An 18,785-nucleotide genomic window follows, 5' to 3' on the forward strand; every position below is an offset into this window, starting at 1 on the left:
GCTTAGTGAGCCCAAATCAATAAATTCAGCCTGATCCAACTTTGTTTCTTCCACCATTATCCCCCAACCTTCATATTCATTCCTATGCCTGTCCTCCAAATTTGTGCTTATATAAGTTAGAAAACTCAAACAGTTATTTTGGAGTATAGCACAGCTCATCATGGGTCACACTTTGAACCTTCTCTCCAGGGGCCTGCCAGATCTTTAGTTATAGGTCTAGAAGCAAACAGGGGTGTTAGGGTTGGGTCCAGAGGAGAATCGGCACTGTCTTGCCTGGCAGCTGCCTTGGGAGGCCATCACTGTTGCCTCAAGCAGTGTACGGTTAATCTCCTCAGACAAAGGTGGAAAGGCTGATGGCTGCCCAGGTTGGGAAGGGGATGTGTTGGGGATGTTGCCACCACTGGGAGTGGGGAGGCTGTTTCCTCTGACTAAAAAGACTCATCAGAATTTAGTAGCTTAGTGCTCCCAGCCTCATCAGGGTTCTCCCACAAGTTCCCATTCCAAGTTGCAAGGCCCCTTCTTTTACAGTCAGTGCTCTCACTTTAACACTAGACACCTTGTGAGACTGTGTGTGAACCTTTCGTTGCAGGGCAGCCACTCGCATGATAAGAGCTTGTGTCTGATTTTCCACAATTTCAGCTCTTTCTTGACAGGAGATAAAACTCTCACTCAGAGCAATCTTACTAGATTTGAGACTCAGCATGTTCCTCTTGAGCCAGGAGATAGAATCCCTGAGTTCATAATTTTCTTTCATCACTTTGTCTCGTGAACTTAGGAGCAACCAACCAACTTCATTATATTCCTTGGTTCTTTACATATGGTCAAAGGTATTATGTACAGAGTCACTAAACTTGCCTCTCACAGGCAGTGAATCAGGAGTATCAAATGCATTTATTTTGCCTAACTCTTTAAACAGTTTATGCCAAGGACTATCAGTGTTCTCCATACTATTAGAGGTAGAGTTCTTAACATTTTTGGTTCTAGTCATATTAATCAGCCAATTCCAGAAACCCAAAAACCAACTTAAAAACTCCATCTTTAAACTTCTATTCCTCTAAAACCACTCCCGGGACCAAAATCTGTAATTAGTCAGGACAGGACTAATAGGATAGATGTATATATGAAAGGGGGTTTATTGAAGAGTGTTGACTCGCACAGTCACAAGTTGAAGTCCCACAATAGACTGTTGACAAGCTGCGGAGCAAGGAAGCCAGTCTGAATCCCAAAACCTCAAAAGTAGGGAAGCCGACAGTGCAGCCTTCAGTCTGTGGTTGGAGGCCTGATCACCCTGTCAAACCACTGGTGTAGGTTCAGGAGTTCAAAAGCTGAAGAACTTGGGAGTTTGATGTTCGAGGGCAGGAAGCATCCAGCGTGAGAGAAGAATGGAGGCCAAAAGACTTACCCAGCCTAATTTTTCCACATTCTACTACCTGCTTTTATCCTAACCAAGCTGGCAGCTGATTATATAGTGCCCATCCAGATAGAGGGTGGGTCTACCTCTACTAGTTCAGACTCAAATGTTAATCTCCTTTGCAACACCCTCACAGACACACCCAGGAACAATACTTTGCATGCTTCATTCCAGTCAAGTTGAATATTAACCATCACATCCATTGTTGAGACCTACTGCTCAGAAAAAAGAATTCCTTTCAAAATACTACAGCTCACTGAAAATGCACTTGATTACCTAAGAGCTCTGATGGAGATATACAAGGATATTAATGCTGTTTTCATGTCCTGAAAACAAGAACATCTATTCTGCAGCCCATGGATCAAGGAGTAATTTCTACATTCAAGTTCTATTATAAAAGAAATACATTTTGTAAGGCTGTAGCTGCCATGGATAGTGATTCCTCTGATCTGGACAAGGTAAATTGAAAAGCTTCTAGAAAGGATTCACTAAATGCCGTTAAGAACATTACTGATTCGGTTGGGCGCGGTGGCTCAACGCCTGTAATCTCAGAACTTTGGGAGGTCAAGGGGGGCAGATCACAAGGTCAGGAGTTTGAGACCATCCTGGCCAACATGGTGAAACCCTGTCTCTACTAAAATACAAAAAAAATTAACCAGGTGTGGTGGTGTGCACCTGTAGTCCCAGCTACTTGGGAAGCTGAGGCAGAGGAATCACTTGAACCTGGGTGGCGGAGGTTGCCGTGAGCCGAGATTGCACCACTGCACTCCAGCCTGGCAACAGAGCGAGACTTCATCTCAAAAACTAAAAAATAAATTTAAAAAAGAACATTACTGGTTCATGGGAGGAAGTCAGAATATCAGAATTAACAGAAGAAGTTGCTTTAGAGGAAGCTGATTCCAACCCTCATAGGTAACATTGAGGGCTTCAAGAGGAAGCAACTGCAGACGTGGTAGAAACAGCAAGAGAACTAGAAAGAGAAGTGGAGCCTGAAGATGTGACTGAATTGCTGCAATCTCATGTTTAAACTTTAATAGATGAAGAGTTGCTTTTCATGGATGAGCAGAGAAATTGCTTTCCTGAGAGGGAATTTACTTCTGGCAAAGATGCTGTGAGCATTGTTGAAATGACAACAAAGGATTTAGAATATTGCATAAACTTAGTTGATAAAAGAGTGGCAGGGTTTGAGAGGATTAACTCCAATTTTGAAAGAAGTTCTACTTGGGGTATAATGCCATCAAATAGCATCACATGCTACAAAGGAATGTTTCATGAAAGCAGAATCAATCAGTGGGCAAATTTCATTGTTGTCTTAATGTAAGAAATCACTACAGCCACCCCACCCTTCAGCAGCCACCACCCTTATCATTCAGCAAGTGACAACATTGAGGCAGGAGGCTCCACCAGCAAAAAGATTACCACTTGCTGAAGGTTGAGATGATTGTTAGAATTTTTTAACAATGAAGTATTCTTAAATTAAGGTATTTGGTCAGGAAAAACTCTCTCAATCTGCATTTTCTCCTCTATTTTCATACCACTACAACACAGAAGACTTCTGTGACCAGAGGCCTGGATGGTTTTCCCCACATGCCGAGCAGTGGACATCACCTGGGTGCCCTCTAATTCAATTCTGATGCTATCTACCTGGAGATAGTGTTACTTTTCACAGGGCGACTGATTGGCTTCACGTTGGGGTTCCATGACCCCCTCTTTGGGTTCGATTAATTTGCTGGAATGGCTCATAGAACCCAAGGAAACACTTAACTGGCTTATTCTAAAGGATATTACAGAGGATACCGATGAAGAGATGCACAGGGCAAGGCATGGGGAGTGGAGTGTGGAGCTTCCATGCCCTCCCCGGGCATGCCACCCTCCAGGGCCCTTCACATGTTCAACTATCTGGAACCTCCCGAACTCAGCCCTCTTGGGTTTTTAATGGAAGCTTCTTGACATCAGCATTCCATCTTCCAGAGTATAGGGCAAGACCATCTCTAAAGAGGGTCTTAAGACCCACAGTTACAAAGGCAGGGGATTGGAGTCCTATGTTAGGGCAGGTGAAAGGAGGGCAGGAGAGATTCTGTTTCCTGGGACCTGCTCCTGAGACCTAACACACCCAACACACCCCTAATAAAAGACTGTAACAAGGGCTGTGGAAGTTAGGAGGCAAGAACCATGGATGAGAACCAACATGTAGCATTATACCACAGGTATGGGTACTTCTTTAGACATAATGCTATTACACACTTAATAGACTATAGTTTAAACATAACTTATAGGCACTGGGAAAGCAAAAAATTCTTGGGACTATCTTTATTGCAATACTTGCTTTTTTCCAGTCATCTGGAACTGAACCTGCAATATCTAATGTGTATTACTAATGGATAGGGTTTTTTTATTTGATAGTTTTCATATGCTTTCTCTGGTTTTGATATCAGGATAATATTGACCCATAAATAGAATTGAAAGTGTTTCCTCCATTTTATTAAAGAGCTTTTAAGGATTGGTATTAATTTCTCTTTAAATATCTGGTAGAGGTTACCAGATATTTACCATTGAAGCTATCTGTTCCTGGGCCTCTATTTGGGGTAAATTTTTGGTTATGAATTCAATCCCTTTGCTTTTTACAGGTTTATTCATATTTTCTGTTACTTCCTGAGTCAATTTGGTAATTTGTGTCCTTCTAGGAATTTGGCATTTTCATCTAGTTTATCTAATTTATTGGTGTACTGTTTTTTATAGTATTTTCTGATAATCTTTTGTGTTTTTTTAAGATCAGTAGTGGTATATCTTCTTTCATTTCTGGTTTTAGAAAGTAACTCAGGCCTTCTCTAGTTATTTTCTTGGTCTGTCTAGCTAACGGTTTCTTTAGTCCCTTACTTGTGATTATTTTATTTTACTTTTTTTCTTGCTGCTTTCAAAATTTATTCTTTGTCTTTGGTTTGATTAGGATGCATCTAAATGTGATCTCTGAGTTTATTCTGCTTAGCATTTGTTGACCTTCTTAGATGTGTAAATAAATATTTTCTTCAAATTGGGGGCGTTGTCATTTTTTTTTTTTTTTTCAAATTTTTTTTCTGCTTTTCTCTCTTCTTTCCTTCTGGGAATTCCTTTTGTAAATCTTGATACATTTGATTGGTGTCCCACAGGTCTCTGAGGCTCTGTTCACCTACCTGCTTACCTACCCTCCCCGTCTTTGTCCTTAGACTGAATAATCTTAGTCTGCCTATCTTCAAGTTGATTGGTTCTTTTTTCTGCCAGGTCAGATCTACCGGTGTATATCTAGTGAATTTTTCATTTTAATTTATGTACTTTTCAGCCCCGCAATTTCTGTCTGGTTCTTTATTATAAATTTATTTAATTGCCTGTTTAGTGGAATATTCTCCTCATACTTTAGTTGTTTATACATGGTTTCCTTTCATTCTTTGAACGTATTTTAAATGTCTGATTTAAAGTTCTTTTGTCTTAATAAGTTCAGTATCTGGGCTTTCTCAGAGACATTTTCAGTGGATTTTTTCCCCCATGTGTGATACGTTTTTATGTCTTTGCGTGTCCCATAATGTTTTGTTTAAAAACTAAATATTTAAAATAATACAGTGTGACAACTGGAAATCAGATTATCCTCCACCCTAAGGTTTGTTGTTGCTGTGTCATTGTTGTTATTCTTTGTTTAGTGACTTTTCTAAACTAATTCTGTGAAGGTAGTATTCTTTGTATTCTGTGCCCACTGACATCTTCACCTAGTTAGTGATCAACTAATGATTGAACAGAGGTTTCCTTATATGTCTACAATCGTAAGACTCTCAGTGTTTGCCATGGGGGCTCTGTGTGTCTTGAGGAGGAAGGATGAGAATAGTGCAGTTGTTTGTTTCGGTGTTTTTTTGTTTTATTTTGTTTTTGTTACCTTGTAGCTTCAGCGCAAAGGAAAAATGGTGCAATTTAAAATGCCATGATAGCTTGCTGTACTTGCTGAGATTCAGTTGATTTTAAGATTCAGCTGATTTTCTTGAATAGAGATTCCTTGATGGCTGTAAGCCTTTGGTTAATTCCCAGAGTTCTTTTTTTTAATGAAGTTACATTCCCCCTCCCACCCTGCAAAACAGTAACAACTACTCACAAGAGACCCACAGCATTAAGTGTCAACCCGGAAGAAAACCAGTCACCTTTCTGAAGTATATTTTCCTAGCTGTTTTCCTGATTTAATCTTTGCTCAATAATCATTTCTTAATTTTGGCATCCTTTGCTTTTCTCTATTATAGACTGAGAATTTTCAAAACAATCAAAACCTGCTATCTCTTTGTTTACCAGTCTGTAGTAAGCTGCTCTTGCATTGCTGTAAAGAAATATCTCAGCCAGCTCAGTGGCTCATTCCTGTAATCCCAGCACTTTGGGAGGCCAGGGCGGGTGGATCACCTGAGGTCAGGAGTTCAAGATCAGCCTGGCCAACATGGCAAAGCACCATCTCTACTAAAAGTACAAAACTTAGCTGGGTGTGGTGGCAGGCGCCTGTGGTCCCAGCTATTCAGGCAGCTGAGGCAGGAGAATCGCTTGAACCCAGGAGGCAGAGGTTGCAGTGACCCAGGATCATGCCACTGCGCTCCAGCCTGGGTGACAGAGTGAGACTCTTTCTCAAAAAAAAAAAAAAAAAAGTCTCAGCCTGACCAACATGGTGAAACCCCATCTCTACTAAAAATACAAAAGTTAGCTGGGCGCAGTGACACATGCCTGTAATCCCAGCTACTCGGGAGACTGAGGCAGGAGAATCACTTGAACCCAGGAGGTAGAGGTTGCAATGACCCAAGATTGTGCCATTGCACCCCAGCCTGGGTGACAGAGTGAGACTCTTTCTCAAAAAAAAAAAAAAAAAAGTCTCAGCCTGACCAACATGGTGAAACCCCATCTCTACTAAAAATACAAAAGTTAGCTGGGTGTGGTGGCAGGCGCCTGTGGTCCCAGCTATTCAGGCAGCTGAGGCAGGAGAATCGCTTGAACCCAGGAGGCAGAGGTTGCAGTGACCCAGGATCATGCCACTGCGCTCCAGCCTGGGTGACAGAGTGAGACTCTTTCTCAAAAAAAAAAAAAAAAAAAATAATAATAATAATAATAATAATAATTAAAAGAAGACATTTAATTGGCTCATGCTTTTGCAGTCTGTGAGTCTGTGCAAGCATGGCACCAATATCTGCTCAGCTCTGGTAAGGACCTCAGGAAGCTTAAAATCATGGCGGAAAGCAAAGCAGAAGCCAGCACGTCACATGGCAAAAGAAAAAGAGAGAGGAGGTCCCAGACTTTTAAACAACCAGATCTCACGTGGACTGAGGGAGAACTCACTTATTACCAAAGGGATGGTGCTAAGTCATTCCTGAGGGATCCACCCTATTATTACCGAAACACCGATGGTTTGATGTAGGTCTTGCTACTTGCTTCACAAAAAGCCAATCACTGACACAACAGTTATTGCCAAGGAAGGCTTTAATCAGTTGCTGCAGCCAAGGAGATGGGTGCTCAATCTCAAATCCATCTGCCTGACTAAAACTAAGAGTTTATATAGCAGGGGAGAAATGTAACAGTGTGTAAGAAAACAAGAATTAGGGAAGGGGCAAGGACGCAATCATGGTGAATGAGGGATCCATGATGTGGTGCCCTCATCCGGTGAGTTTCAGTTCTTTGATACTTTCTTTGAGAGGCCTGAAGGTCCTTTTCTGAGGAAGGAACTCAGATAAAACAAATACAAGTTTCAAGCTTTTTAAGACCAGAAGGGGCAATTTCTATGTTTATCAAAAAGAACAGTCTGTGGGGGCGGTTGGGTTGGTTTCACCATGATCCAATCACCTCCCGTCAGACCCCAACTTCAACATTCAGAATCACATTTTAACATGAGATTTAGAGGGGACAAACATCTAAACCATATCGCAGTTCTTCCTTGAGTTTCTCTCTTTCTTTTTGCACTTTAATTAGCAAGAAGAAGCCAGGGGCCACCTTTCACACTTTGCTTAGATATTTCCCTAGATAGATCATCCAATTCATTGGGCACATTTTCTACTTCCCAAGTTACTGAAGATAACAGTGTTGTGAAACTTTCTCCCGTTACATAATTCCAGTAATATTTACCTCATGTTTCTAGAAGTTCTTACTCTGCAGCCTTCTTAAAGGCTGTATTAACAGCTTATTGAAGTTACTTCAACCTTCCATTAATACTATTCCCAAAGACCACTTCCTGGTGACACCTACATTTTCAGTTTTTTATTACAGCAGCATCCCACTAATATGCACCAAAATCTGTATTATTTATGACTCTTTAACAAATTACTTTCCAAATTCATCAGTTTCAAACAACAGACGTTTATTATTTCACATTTTCTCTGGGGTCAGGAACCTGAGAATTGCTCAGCTAGTTGGTTTTGGCTCACTTTTTCATGAGGCTACAATCAAGGAATGAGCTGGGTTGTGGTCATAGGAGATTTGATTGTTGTAGAATGTCTTGCAAGTCCACGCATTTGGCTGCTTGCAGGAGGCTTCCATCTTTCTTCATGTGAGCCACCTCGTGGGACTCCTCATAGTTATGGCTTTCTCTAGAGTGAGTGATGAGAGACAGAGAGATGGAGGAACAGATAAGTGAATGGGAGAAGGAGATAGAGGAGAAGGGAAACGGAAGGGGAGAAAGAGAAAATAAAAGGAGGGGGAGCAAAAGAGAAAACAACCAAGAGCACCAATGTTCATCACTGTCCAGTATGAAAACTTCATTCATTTATAACATAATCTCCAAAGTGACAAATACTTTCACATTATGCTATTGGTTACACAGACTACCCATGATACAACATGGGGGGCAAGGGGGTATTGCACAACAGTGTTATATCAGGAGGCAGGAATTATTGAGGACCATCTTGAAGCAGCAGCCACACAGGTCTTTTTAAATTAGTTAACTTTGGAAAATGAAGAAATAAGGCAAAAAATAAGTGTTCTTGTCTAATGGGGGCAGTAAACCTTATTTCTGGGTGGCAACATTCTTCTAGGCAAATATTTACTACTAGCCTGATCCTTGTGAAAATTTGAGTTTACAATTCCTAACCTACATCTAGATCTTCAGTTATTTGCTTTTTTGTAGTTATGACAACTTGTGCAAGTGATTTAGGAGACTCACTAACCCGTCAGCAGCTGAGAACCTTTCTCTTTGTCTGTCTGTTTTTCTCCCTCTCTTTTGCCAGGTCCTTTGGTCTCACACATGGACTTATTCCACAATATAGTATAAAGAGACAAAAAGTGAGTGGGTGAATAAAACAGAGTAGCACTATTTATTGTGCTTTAAACTTTGCTCTAAATTCAATCCTAAAGTATAGCCCTAGTCACGTGATATGAGTCTAATAATGTCTGTCCTTTATGGCAGATATAATCATATTGAATTGATAAAGTGATGATGTTAGTAATACATTTCAGGACAGTTAACTAAAATACCTAAAAGGAAAGCTGGTATCTCCTTTAAATACATAATACAAAGCAAGATTAGGTTTGAAAAAAGGTGAAGAAGAATGTTCATAGAAGCCTTCAAAGATTTCTAAAGATGATCATCAAGCAATGGTGTATCTTTGAATCCTATGTACAACATGGATATTTCTTGTTTTGATAGTGCCCTTTAGTTAGGTTACATGTGCTAATATAATCTAGTTTGGACCAAAAAAGTATCACATGGGTTTATAAAGTATGTCTTTTATATTTTTCCAGTTATGAAGTTAACAAATAAGAAGGGATTTTTAAAAGTTCATGGAAAAATGGAATTCAAAGATAAAAATAAAAAATACAAAGTTTATTTCTCAACATAAGCTCCATCCAATTCAAGATACTTTTGTAAGCAAGGATACCAGCCATTTAGTCCATACTCAAAAGAACTGGGAATGTAACCGTGTCAATGCAATTTTTTTTACATTATTAACTGAAGAAAAATTGGTGACCTTTAAAGTTTTTTTAAGATTAGGAGACAAAAAAATTAGAAGGCATCAAATGAGGACTGTAAGGTGGATGCCTGATGATTTCCCATCGTAACTCTTGCCAGATTGCGCTTGTTTGATGAAAGAAATGAGCAAGAGCATTATTGTGGAGGACTCCCTGGTGAAGCTTTCCTGGGCATTTTTCTGCTCAAACTTTGGCTGCCTTTCTCAGAACACTCTCATAATAAACAGATGTTACTTCTGTGGCCCTCCAGAAAGTCAACAAGCAAAAAGCCTTGAACATTCCAAAACACTGTTGCCATAACCTTTGCTCTTAGTCCGCTTTGGCTTTGACAGGACCACTTCCATCTCTTGATAGCCATTGCTTTAATTGTGTTTTATCTTCAGGATTATATTGGTAAAACCATGTTTCATCGCCTTTTACAATTCTTTGAAGACATGCTCTGAATCTTGAACCCACTGGTTAAAATGTTTTCATTGAAAGCTCTGCTGTTGAAAGCTCTGCTGTTGTCTGCAACTGATCTGGGCGCAATGGTCTTGGCACCCATGGAGTGGAAATCTCAGCTTTAATTTTTGAGTCAGAATTGTGTAAGCTATTGTCCATCAAGATGTCTATGATGTTGACTATCATTCCTGCTGTTAATCACCAGTCCTCTTCAATTGGGATGCAAACAAAATGAATTTTTGTCCTCACAAATTGATGCGGATGTTCTGTCACTGCAGATATCTTCAACATCATCTCATCCCTTAAAATTAGTTGTCCATTTTTTTTTTACCTCTGAACTTTTTACTGGCCTCCTCCTCCCCAGAGGGGACCCTGCTTCTGCTGGCTTAATGTTTCAGAACTTTGGTGTCATTGGTCTCAGGTACCACTTTGCCATCCACTATCCGGTGGCTGGTGGTCTTTTGGATGGTTTGCATGGAGTTGCTGCTGTCCAGGGCATCACAAAGATTGAAGTCCTCGCCATCTTCCAGCAGGCGTCGATAGATGACAATCTTAGCCTCCAGCTTGACCTTGGTGTTTGGCAGGACCTTGTACTCCTGGGCCTGGTGCTGCCCCTCTGCCCGGGTCTGTGCCAGCTCCGACTCCAGGTGCAGGAGGATCCCATTGAGCTACTCCATCTGTAGGGCGTAGCGGGCCTCCACCTCCCTCAGGCCATTCTCCAAGCTGGCCTTCAGGTTTCTCATCGAGTCCAGGTCCATCTCCAAGGACTAGACTGTAAGTCTCACCTCCATGAGCACCATCTCAGCAGCTCCAGCTCCAGCAGACTGCGTGGTGATCACTGTGGTGCTCTCCTCAATCTGCTGAGACGCTGAGACCAGTAACTTGTCTAGCTCCTCTCGGTTCTTCTGAGCCAGCTTGTTGTATTGGGCCCAGATGTCTACCATGATCTTGGCAAGGTCCTGAGATTTGGTGGCATCTACCTCCACAGTCACCCTAGAGCTGGCAGTCTGGGCTTGTAGGCCTTTTACTTCCTCTTCATGGTTCTTCATGAAGAGCAGCTCCTCCTTGAGTGCCTCCATCTGTGTCTCCAGCTGCAGCCGAGTGACATTGGTTTCATCAGTGACCTTGCGGGAGCCCATGATGTTGCTCTCCACAGACTGGTGCATGGCCAGCTTTGTCTCGTACTTGACTCTAAAGTCAGCAGCAGCAAGACGGGCATTGTCAATCTGCTGAACAACGCGGGCATTTTCCACAGTATTTGCGAAAATCTGAGCCCTTAAGTCCTTGATGGTCTTGAAGTAATGGTTCCAGTCTCTGCCCTGGGGTCCCTTCTTCTCCAGGTGCCCCCAGATTTTGCTCTCCAGCTTCTCTAGTTCTTGGTGTCCAGGCTCCTCACTCTATCCAGATAGGCGGCCAGGTGGTCATTCAGGCTTTGCGTGCTCTGGCCATTCAGGCTTTGCATGGTCTTCTCATTCTGGATGCCTTCCTTTCCTGCCAGACCCCCGGCCATCCCCATGGCCAGGTCCCCGGACCTGAAGCCATCCTGGAAGCTGGTGAAGCAGGACATGGAGATAGGGAACCAGAGCTCCTGGAACCTGCATAGATACCAACCACGCTGCTGACCAGTCAGGCACCATAGCTGGGTGCCTGGACGAAGTCCAGGAACCAGTAACTGGTGGAGAAAGTGGAGCAAGTGGTGAAGCTCATGCTGTATGGGGAGAGCGAGAGGACAGGACTCAGACTTTGCCAACAACCAAGTTATCCATTTTTAAACTGCTGATTTCTTTAGGACATTATCCTCATAAACTTTTTCAAAATTACTAGTGATTGTACCATTCTTCCATCCAAGCTTTACTGTATAGTTAATATTTGTTCTTGCTTCAATTTTCATAGAACTCATGTTGCTCTAATACTGGATGTTTTCAAACTGATGTCTTATCCTTCTTAGTGCCTCAAGCTAGATGCCATTTACACATGTTTCAACAAGTTAGTAGTTTATTTTGGTGCAAAAAATTTTTGAAATTTATGCATAGTTTTTTTATAATGTGCGTTTTCCATGAACTTTGAAGACCCCTTGTACTTTTACTTATTTACCATTTGGTGATTTAAATAAAATATAAGTGCTCAGCCTACATCTTTTTTTTTCTCCTGTTGTTTCTACTAACGGCTAACATTTACTGGACTATTAATATGCCAAGTACAGAGTTAACAATCTCATATAATCCTTACAGCATCCAGTGAACAAGCCCCATAAATATTATCCCAGGTTCTGTTACTATTTCTGTCTTAATGAATGCAGAAACTGAGGCATGGAGAAGAATATGTAACTAGCCTAAGTTCATAAAGATGGCTAAGATCCCGAACTATAGCTAGGTAGAATAGGAAAACGAATAGTGTCCCTCTTTCCTATCAAGTTCTAAACAAACAATGGAAGTGAAGGCTAAAATTGTATTTTTCTTATAGGCCCCTAGTTCCCTCTGTAATATAATGTTTTGTAATATCTCCAACAAGTCCGAGATAGCACCCTGTGATCAAATGTATTGACATTTATGCAGGACCAGTTTATATCAGCTTAAGTCATGTTTTGCTACCAAATGTGATGGTAGTTGTGGTGGGGGTGGGTTTGTTGCCTCTCCTCACCTCCAAATAGTATATTTTGAAACCTTCTTGCATTTTAGAGCCATGGACCTGTTAATGATAAATGTTGGTTGGAAGGCTTCTCTTTAAGTCTTTTAGACAAGTGTTTTAACTAATACTGAAACACAAAACTAGGGAGACTTACCACTTCAGTCTCTTAACAACAATGGATCAGAGAAGGCCTATTCACTTAACACTGATCTACCTGAGTAAGGGTTTAGACATTTAAGGAGTAGAGAACTAGTATCTCTACAAGTAGGCCCATTTCTAAGAGGAAAAAGTGTATCCCTACTCAGAAAACAAGTATCTCTAGTCATCCTTCCCAATATACCAATCACCCTACATCTAAAGGTGAGTAAATAAAGGGAATGGAGCAAGGCCAGAAATGTGTGTATGAAAGCTACCACCCCCAATACTAAATCTCTATATCACTATTATAAACTGTGTATCTGTTCTTATCCCACGCTTCTTACTATAAAATCATTCAGTTGTTTTACCAGCTGTAAGTTTCAGACAGAGTTGTATTATTACTGTTGAACTTTATTATAGTTGTAGTTGATCAAAGTGGTTTGGTTAAAACTCTCTATGATATTCTCATTTTACAGAAGTATCTTAGGATATCGGTGCTGAAATATTTAGGAGTAAATTGTCATTCTGCAGTTTCAGTGGTTCTACAAATAAAAATAAAAAGAAAGCTAATTTGGCAGACTAGTAACAGCTCTTGAATATTAGTAGAAGCTGTGTCATTGTACTATTCTTTCATTTTTTATTTATCATCAGAATTTTTCTATATAGGCCGGGCGCGGTGGCTCAAGCCTGTAATCCCAGCACTTTGGGAGGCCGAGACGGGCGAATCACGAGGTCAGGAGATTGAGACCATCCTGGCTAACACGGTGAAACCCCGTCTCTACTAAAAAATACAAAAAACTAGCCGGGTGAGGTGGCGGGCGCCTGTAGTCCCAGCTACTCGGGAGGTTGAGGCAGGAGAATGGCGTAAACCCAGGAGGCGGAGCTTGCAGTGAGCTGAGATCCGGCCATAGCACTCCAGCCTGGGCGACAGAGCGAAAAAAAAAAAAATTTCTGTATAAAAGATCGAGGAAAGAAAAAATCCTTGATGATGACATTCAGGACATAGGTGAAATGCACATTTTACAGAATTGAAGAATTTAATGGATATAGAATTATAAGAATTTAGATGTTTTCCTAGTTAATGCATGCACATTGTACATTAGGATAAAAATTGGTTACTTATACAATTTATGTTCACATACTGAGTGTTTTAATATCTAGTAAAATACATCTGAATGAATGTTAGAGCTCTTGAGAATAAGTTGTTCTGCTTCTGTGTCTAATTCTTTATCTGTATTTTAGTTTGGTACCAGAGAATGTTTAATTGTAAGAAATAATTAAATATGCCACATTTTTGGTTGATATATTATTATAAAGCTAATTAAATCTACAAAGCTTTTATTGCTAATTCCCAGAAAACATTGGCAGTTATGGACTGATGCTAAAAGACTTCTGAAGTCATTAATTTGTAATAAAAATAAATTTAAATGTTGGTGATTTACATTTCTCTTTTTAAAATGATTGTTATATTTATTTCTTCCCTAGATCTTCCTCAGAACTGTGATCCTAACATTCCCCTAGTTGCTCAGGAATTAATGAAAAAGATGATACGTCAATTTGCGATTGAGTACATTTCAAAAAGTGGTAAAACTCAAGAGAATAGAAATGGTTCAATTGGACCAAGTATAGTATGTAAAAGTATCCAAATGAATCAAGCAGAAAACTCCCTTCAGGAAGAACAGGAAGGCCCCTTAGACCTCACTGTGAATCGAATGCAAGAACAAAATACTCAGCAAGGTAAGATTTTTTGTGTGCATGTAATATATAATTTGATGTTTTATATCGTTAAATGTATATTTATAACTTTTATATTCATAGGGAAATTTATTTTGGATGTAATATGACTTTTAATTTGCTTATGTAATATGTACTGGAGAGAAGTACCTATTTACAGCTTCTGTATTTGCATCTTTGTGTATAAAAGAGAAAATCTGAGTTACTCTCAACTCTGTTTGCAATAAAAAAGTGTATCCTAATAAACAGCTTAAAAATAAAGCATATAAATAAATAAAGGATATAAATAAAGAGATGTTTATAAGAAATAATTATTTTTGTAGTGGACAGCTGAAAACAGTAAGCATTTGCTTGTTCAGTTTTTTTTTGTATTTAAGTGAGGGGAAAAAAATAGATGATTTATCTTCCAGTTGTTTATAATGTAACTGGGAACAGAGGAAATGGAATATCTGTGACAAATATAATGTTATCATGTAACTAACTATATGGAGAAACATTTGTCGTAAGGAGCCTGAATGATGATGACCATGTTGGACTTACAGAGTTTAATTAAAAGAGAACCATTACTTCACAGAGGAAAGGCAAGAGGAAGAGCCTTTTAAGTGTGTGTGAAGGACATAGATGTTTATCAGAACAAAGGACAATTTAGGTAGCTTTTGTTAATATGGGCTAGGAATAGTATTGTCAGTCTTTGAAGCCATAAGAAAAAAAGTCAGCATTAAATTTGAATCCAGAAGGCAGTGATGTTAGTTAGGGGCTCTTAAGAAGAATATACTAGTTAGGCCAGGTGCGGTGGCTCATGCCTCTAATCCCAGCACTTTGGGAGGCCAGGGCGGTTGGATCACCTGAGGTCGGGAGTTCAAGACCAGCCTGACCAACATGGAGAAACCCCGTCTCTAATAAAAATACAAAATTAGCAGGCATTGTGGCGTGTGCCTGTAATACCAGCTACTCGGGAGGCTGAGGCGGGAGAATTGCTTGAATCGGGGAGGCAGAGGTTGCAGTGAGCCGAGATCGCACCATTGCACTCCAGCCTGGGCAACAAGAGTGAAACTCTGTCTCTTAAAAAAAAAAAAAAAAAAAAAAAGACAAAGAGTATACTAGCTAGTGTTTGAAGATACAGTCTTTTCAGTGTGTAAATCAGATTAAAATTTAGAGGGGCTGGAATATGGGAATAATTTTTCCTTTTTAGTTCCCTAACACTAGGTTGCAAGTATTTATGTGACAATATCTGACAAATTTTAAGATAATAGATTATAAGACAGAGAAAGAAATGTCAAAGATAACTATGATACCACATGGATGTCCAACCTTTTGGCCTCCCTGGGTTACATTGTAAGAAGAATTGTGTTGGGTCACACATAAAATACACTAACCATAGCTGATGAGCTTTAAAAAGCCGGTAGGGGTGGTTCCCTGTGTTATTTTTATGATATCTGCCACCACAGATAAGTAAAAAAATCCTCGCAAAGGGTTGAATACCTGTGAAGGCTTAAGGAAAAAAGTATCAGTACATAGAATTTTAGAACTCGGTAAATAGAGGATTTTTAGAATTGTTTTTATTTGCCTTTCCATGCCTTGTATTCCCTTATATCTCCTCTCCTTTTGGGGATTTCTGAAGAGACTAGAACATAGACTTTGGTATGTGACAGACTTGTGGTTGAAATCCCAGCTCTGCTACTTACTTAAGTTACTTGAACAAGTAACGTTACCTGTCAGACCTTTAATTTCTTCAATTGTAATTTGGCCATAATAATAATGGACCTATTGGAGCACTGTGAGAATTAAATATGTAGTAACAAACTCATGAAAGATACTCAAATACTAGTCTCACCGTACTCTCTACCTCCCTTTCCTTGTCACCATAGAAGAAGCCTTAGAAGTCATGTGATAATTATCTATAAATACTTGTATGACTGTTACACTAACGTAGGACTGAGTTTTCTGTGAATGGTCCAATGAGTTGAGTTAGGATCACTAGCTAGAGGGAAACAGATTTCAGGTCTAGATAAGAAAGAATATTTCTAAGGAAATTGCTAAGGAAAGAAGGACTGTTTCTCTGATTGTCTCGTCATTGAAGGTATTGAAAAGCATCAGATGAGTGGTTAGAATAGATGGCATTTTGGCCCGGCATGGTGGCTCACACCTGTAATTCCAGCACTTTGGGTGACCGAGGTGGGTGGATCACGAGTTCAAGAGATCTACATCCTGGCCAACATGGTGAAACCCCGTCCCTACTAAAAATACAAAAATTAGCTGGGTGTGGTGGTGCACGCCTGTAGTCCCAGCTACTCGGGAGGCTGAGGCAGGAGAATCGCTTGAACCCAGGAGGTGGAGGTGGCAGTGAGCCAAGATTGCGCCGCTCCACGCCAGCTTGGTGACAGCAAGATTCCGTCTCAAAAAAAAAAAAAAAAAGAATAGATGGCATTTTAAAAGTAAATTTCCAGTCCTTAGATCTTTGATTCTGTGAAGTTAAGTGGCAAGACAGATCCATGTATATGTACAACGCAAGTCATGTAATTAATTAAATTATTGTAATAGTCTAAACAAAGTGCAAAAATATGTGAAAATCCTGAGGTTGGAAAGAGGAGTGATAGTGGATATAAATCTATAACTAGTCTTCTTGATAATTTTAAGTTTTTGGATGACTTCTTGTCATATGTGATTCTAGTCTTCTTGAGGATAGAAATTATTTAGTTTAATGTGGTTTGACGTATAGAGGGCACAGGGAAGAATGATGATAGATGAAGCTCAAGAAGTAGGTAGGGACCAAATTTTGACTTTTCTTGGGGTCATAAAAAGCTGCCAGACTGAGAGTAACAAAATCAGATTTTTTATGAAACCATTCTGCCATGGTATGGATTGGTAGTTTCTTAAAATTTGTCTGCATGCACACCAAACAAGGAAAAATGAAACACATGCCCTTTGATGCATTTGTGTGTACGTATGGGTGTGTGTGTATGTACCCACTAACACAGTATGTGTACTAATCTTTCTATAAATATTTTAGGATTTAAATAAAGATGTTATAAACAATTTTTAAATGTCTTGCTAATCACGATGACTTCACTGCCAGTATCTTATTGAATGATAATAATACTTTAGAAGAGTTTCATTAGCAGTGATAGAAAGTATAAACCCATATTTCACATAGCTTCCTTAAGAATTTAACCTTTTTTTGACCTGATTTCACTGTTTTTACCTCATAGTATAGTCAATAAAGAGCTCATACTAGTGATAGCAGTGTCAGTTATGCCTTTTTTTTAATGTTGCTATTTGCTAGTGCTTACATTTTTCATATTATTCTCACTCTAAGTTTTTAACAATACTTATTTAAGCCAGTTATTTATTTGGTGAGTTACTTTATTTAAATTAGATGACAATAGATTATCCAATAGATAATAGATAATTCAATAGATAATCTATCCATAAATGATGTAGATACATTTATGGATAGTTTATGGATAGTATAAACCATAAGTTTATGAAATTCTCCATGCCAAATAGTTTTATAGGTAACTTTATATACTCTTAAAGCAACAGATAATTCCTATTTGTGCTTTCCTTTTTTTCTACTCTGTTTCAAAGAGTGGAAAAAAAAAAGAAATGTTGATATAATCTTGATACCAAAACTAGACAAAGATAGCAAAAGAAAGAAATATTGCAACCTGCAAACCTAGGTGCAGAAATCCTTAATAAATATCAGCAAATTGAGTAAAGTGAGGTATAAGGACATAATAATGACTAAGGAGGCGTGGATGATTAAGCATTTGAAAAATTTTCTTAATTTTCTAAATTAAAAATTATATCCTAATGGACATGAAAAAAATTTATTCTATAAAAGCTGACATATTTATGATAAAAAGCGCTTATCAAACAAAGGATAATCGTGGGCACTTCCACTACCAAAAACATTATAACCTAAAGATTTAAAATAAAAGATAACACAAAAAATGCACACTATCATCAATTTTAAACATTTGATTTAAACATTTGATGAGAGGTCTTAACTACTCTATTAGAAAATCTAGTTTTAAAGAAATTACATTTGCAATAGCTGCAACAACAGGAAAAACAGTGAAATGTCTAAGAATGAAACAGATAAACTGTATCAGGTCTTATGGAGAATATTATAAAAATATATTGAAGGAAGAAGACGACGACCAGCAAAATGAATGATTCCTTAAATGAATGTGAGAACTGATGCTTACAGATTCAGTGTCATTCCGGGCCGAATTCTGACAGGATTTATTGTTAAATGTGGCTTGCTGATTCTAAAATTTACAAGCAAGACTTAAAGAGCCAAGAATAACCAAGTCAAGGTGGTAAATAAAGTCTGGCTAAATGTAGCAGCACTTATTAAGTGCAGTAATTAAAACAGGGTGCTATTGGCCAGGATAAAAATAAGTGGGACAGATCAGTCCAAACATTAGCTCCCAAACATTAGTGGAATCTTAGTACAAGACAGAAATGGCATTATAAATCA

At 39.2% G+C, this 18,785-nt stretch overlaps 1 protein-coding gene and 1 pseudogene across 2 annotated transcripts in view; one reads left to right on the forward strand and one right to left on the reverse strand.

Moving 5' to 3' along the window:
• The window catches only part of LCORL (ligand dependent nuclear receptor corepressor-like), a 177,897-nt gene that overhangs the window by 96,480 nt on the left and 62,632 nt on the right, over positions 1–18,785 (forward strand). For both annotated transcript variants that reach the window (XM_011948810.1, XM_011948808.1), the window contains exon 5: positions 14,051–14,302. In XM_011948810.1, the coding sequence (XP_011804200.1) occupies positions 14,051–14,302 (252 nt within the window). The remainder of the gene's footprint in view (positions 1–14,050; positions 14,303–18,785) is intronic.
• Positions 9,910–11,506, reverse strand: LOC105516560 (annotated as a pseudogene).

Source organism: Colobus angolensis, unplaced genomic scaffold (genome assembly GCF_000951035.1).
Source record: "Colobus angolensis palliatus isolate OR3802 unplaced genomic scaffold, Cang.pa_1.0 Scaffold284, whole genome shotgun sequence".
In the NCBI taxonomy this organism is placed as follows: Eukaryota; Metazoa; Chordata; class Mammalia; order Primates; family Cercopithecidae; genus Colobus; species Colobus angolensis.